The 4742-nt window shown below is 30.6% G+C and overlaps 1 protein-coding gene across 1 annotated transcript in view; it reads left to right on the top strand.

Moving 5' to 3' along the window:
- The window catches only part of LOC107687137 (sodium channel protein type 2 subunit alpha-like), a 137944-nt gene that overhangs the window by 17300 nt on the left and 115902 nt on the right, over positions 1–4742 (top strand). The window contains exon 6 of the mRNA XM_016484371.1: positions 542–605. Coding sequence (XP_016339857.1) covers positions 542–605 — 64 coding nt within the window. The remainder of the gene's footprint in view (positions 1–541; positions 606–4742) is intronic.

Here is a 4742-nt window from a genome sequence, read left to right as displayed (position 1 = left end):
AATTAAAAATTAAGTTTTGATATATTTACAGTAGGAAATTTACAAAATATCTTCATGGAACATGATCTTTACTTAATATCCTAATGATTTTTGGCATAAAAGAAAAATCGATAATTTTGACCCATACAATGTTGGCTATTGCTACAAATATACCCCAGCGACTTAAGACTGATTTTGTGCTCCAGGGTCACAAATATGTAACTATATTGTTATATCATTTATAATGTAAGGTAACAGATTTAGGATGATTTGGGAATATTGTGTTGAAATGTTTCTGAAACGTTGAAATGTCCAGTTTTCTTGTCGTGTTATTTACACCAGTTAATATAAATATATATTTTAATAAAAATAAATAATATCACAGGATTAATGAAAAATGTAGTTGCACTGTTGCTGCTTTTATTTAGTAATTCAAAAATGCTGATTGATTACAACACATGAACTTTACTCCAGATTTTTCAGAGATGTAATTAATCAGAAATTAACAGCATTTGACTGATTTTTGAATCTCAGATTCCAATTTGTTTTTTCATTCTTCCAGATAATTTCTTCAAAGTGGAGGGAGCCAAGGATGCCTTAATATGTGGGAACGCAAGTGATGCTGGGTGAGTTTAATGCACTTTATGACTGGATTGTGGTACACAATTTTGTCGAATTGGTAGCTACGATCATATTCTGGGCTCGTCTATAGGATGCATATTCAATGAGCTGTATCCTGAATTTGACCGTCTAAATACATTAAGCATTTATTTAGTACATTCTCGCTGTTTTTAGTGATTGCAAAACTCCAGCAGGTATTGTATATGGATCGCAAGAGCCCAAAACTTGCTTGTTCTCACATCTTTGATGCAATTCTTCTGATGGTTGATCTAAATATTTGTGGTTTGAAACGTGGAAAATTGTGACTGAAAATTCTGAATAGAATGTGTGGTCGTTACTGTATTTTACCTTCAAATGTGGCTCATCCAATCAGAATTTAGGGGCGGAGTTATGCATGCTATAAAAGGTAATGACTTCTACATTTGGAGGCCGTCCATGTGCTGCAGCTGCTGTAAGAGCAGTGAGTGTCTGATTCAGCAGAGCTGCATGTACTGTATGAGTCAGTGGCCTTGACTAACTCACAGCAACAAGACAGATGCCAATCAAGCCCTCGAATCGAGAGGAACGTGTCTGCGTGAACTGCTGTGAACTGCACATCTCCGAGTCTTTCATTATATTAAGACAAACAAAAAAAAAATCTATTTATCAGTGTTTTTTTTATCAGTACGATAATGGATAACGCCATCTGTTTTAATCTAATGGAGTTCAGCAAACAAGACAATTAACAAACAAGACAAGTCAATAAAAAAAATTTTTTATATTTTTTTTCTACCAGGAATTAATTAGATAATAAATAAATAAATAAATAAATAAATGCATTTTATCTACCAGAAACTAACTGGATAAATAAATAAATAAATAAATAAATAAATAATTGCATTTTATCTACCAGAACCTAACTGGATAAATAAATAAACAAACAAATAAATAAATAAACAAATAAATAAATAAATAAATAATTGCATTTTATCTACCAGAAACTAATTGGATAAAAATAATTAAATAAAGAAATAAATAAATAAATAAATAAATAAATAAACAATTGCATTTTATCTGCCAGAAACTAATTGGATAAAAATAAATAAATAAATTTAAAATACCAGGATGGATTCATTTAATCAACGGGATTATTATAGTAAAATTAAAACTAAAACCATAAAAATTACTTGTTACTTGAAAAAAAAAATACTGATAAAATAAAGTAAAAAAAAAATCAATTATGAAATAAAATTAAAAATTAAAAAATTAAACATTTTATTTCAGCTATTTTCCAAGGCAACATTTATCATTTTCATTTAGTTTAACTTGATGTACTAAAATAACTTAAACTAAAACTGGAAAAAAAAAACATATAGACATATTAAAATAAAACACAAAAACTAATAAAAATGACAAAAACACAACAACATTTTAAAGACTTTGACTAAAATTAAAACGACAACAAAAATAAAAATCTATTAAAAACATTAATAAAAAATATAATAGTATCTAAAAATAACTACTAAAATAATACAACTAAAATACTAAAATAGTTGGTTTAAACGTTGTTTCTGAAATGACAAATAATACAGATTATTATAATAATAGCATCACAAATAATAACATGCTTTTCTAATAACTTACGACTGAAGACAAAAGGTGTTTTTCTCTGGAATAACGTGTATTTATGAATCATGTACCGTAAGAGAAACATAAATATATAATTTAGTTTTAATTGAATGATGACTAAGTACATAAAAAGGATGATGAAGGGTTTACTTTGAAACAGTTTTCACCAATAATTACAGAGAAATTAATTGAATTAAACGCGGAACACCAAAAATAATTTTTACAGAATAGTTGAAATGTTCATCAGGTGAAGTTTAGTCTATAAATGATCAGCATGATTTCTGTTAAACCTGTTATGCAATCTGCTGCATGCCTTCTGTCGTCTGATTGATAGTTTAGAGTTTTTAGCAAGTAAAAGGTCTTCAGCTGGAGCTTCACGTGTCAAATCTTGACTGATTTTGATCAAGTAAGCATCAGAATAACTGCAGTAATATCTCCAGATGAACACTTACTGGACTGAAGCAGCTCAGCTTTACTTGATTCTCCATCAATCATGTTTTAGAGTCTCAAATCTGATCCTCAGGATCTTTTGAGGAGCGTTTGTTTCCAGAAGCTTTACTTTCACTGTTCCTCAGCGGAGGAATGATCTTCACAAGCCTCCAGAACATCTCACATCTTCTGAGGAGCCTTTATTTCTTCAGCTCTCAATCACTGCATTATATGTTTGGAGCATTTCAGTCTCATCTCACTGAGACAGATTATCTGAGATATAGAGTGACGACTGATATTTATATCATTTTATGTAAGTATCTGCTGTACTGTTATAAAGATCTCATTGACTCACATTACAAGCAGCAGAATATCATCTTAGCGTTTGGCGATATAAATATCAGCATCTGCACCAAATTGCTTATGTTTGTAGTTTCGGTCTCTGAATCAAATCGAGCTTTTCCTCCATATTCTCATTATATCAGACTATATATATATATATATATATATATACTGTATATATGATTAAAGCCTGACACTTCTGACACTTAATGACACACCTGACTAACACACTAAATATGGTAGTTGCTTTCTTTTTGTAAATGTAAAATGTTTAAAAATATTTCCTCTAAAGGTTCAGTAAACTGTCTTAATAAATAACTGACTGCTATTTTATATGTCAGGCTTTACAGGGTTAAACGGCACCAATAATAAACAAAAACAACAACAACAACTAAAAGTATAATACCCATAATGTTACCAAAAAATACCAAAAAATCTATTTGTTTTGAATATATATTATTAAAGGTTAAACCAGTAATAATAATAAAAAAAATTATAATAATTGTTTTTTTTATACATTTATAAAAAAAATAAAATAAAATAAAATATATATATATATATATATATATATATATAAAGTGTAAGGTTTAAATAAAATGTTTTATCTAAAAAATTTAGATTTTTTTATTTTGACAATTATGTGATATGTCAGGCTTTATATAGGGTTAAACACCAATAATAATATATATTCAAATCAAATAGATTTTTTGAATTTGATTTCATGTCAGCCTTTATCAGATTAAGCATCACTAATAATTAAAATAAAATTAAAATAATTAAAAAGATAATAACGATAATGTTTTATTCTAAAGATGATTTTGTCTTTACACATCATACTAAAAAATGTTGTTTTGTTCCATTTAAATTTGAGAGAAAGCAAGAATAAAAAATCAGCAGACTTTAATGGATTTCATGAGAAATCACGATCCCTGTGCTGCGTCTAGGATTTCACTCCACGCTCGCCGTCGGTGCGATATGATGTTTTTTGGAGATTTCTGCAGCATGTTCAGTCTAAGCGTCTGGAAAGTTAGTCCTCCGTCTCCGGCAGCTGCTCTCGCTCTGTGCTGAGAATCAAATGGATAAAATATTATCTTAAAAGCGACTGCTAATCGATAACGTGATATTTCAAAATCCAGAGCATTTTTGCAGTGGAATATATTGAACATGTAATGGAAAGTGCAGGACACTCCGGCTGAGTTATGTGAAGGTCTCTCTGCGTAATGAGCCGTTGGTGTGAATTACGACGAGGCCTGTAGATGTTGATTGTAACATCTGGCCGAAGCCAGAAACAGACAAAGGACGAATCCGTCTGTCTTCCGCCATGATAACAGACGCGTGTCCACCTCTGATAAAACAGCGCTCGGAGACGAAGACGGAGACGAGCGTTTGTCTAGTGTGTGCCTGTTAAACGCATTCAGTTTATTCAGCGCTTTACGAGGGTCAGGGCTTCCCAAAACAGAAGCTCCTGAAGATGCATCAGTGTTAGGAAGCTGCTTTGAAACAGTTAAAATACTACACAGCTAACTGGGAATGTTCTCAGAACGTTCCGGCAAGGTTCTGTCAACATTACGAACAAACGTTCTTTCAGAAACGTTAATAGACTGTTTGTTCAAAGTTATCTGGTATTTAACAATGTTATCAAAACGTTATTTATACATCATTCATGGAACGTTTTTGTTCATGGAACGTTCGTCTAACGTTTTTTAAATGTTACTTTTTGTTTCAGAACGTTCAGAGAACATTCAAAAGTAACATTCCCATAA

Source organism: Sinocyclocheilus anshuiensis, unplaced genomic scaffold (genome assembly GCF_001515605.1).
Source record: "Sinocyclocheilus anshuiensis isolate Anshui unplaced genomic scaffold, SAMN03320099.WGS_v1.1 scaffold601, whole genome shotgun sequence".
Lineage (NCBI taxonomy): Eukaryota > Metazoa > Chordata > Actinopteri > Cypriniformes > Cyprinidae > Sinocyclocheilus > Sinocyclocheilus anshuiensis.
The sequence above is the reverse complement of the archived record's forward strand: the minus strand, read 5'-3'. Positions and strand labels throughout refer to the sequence as shown.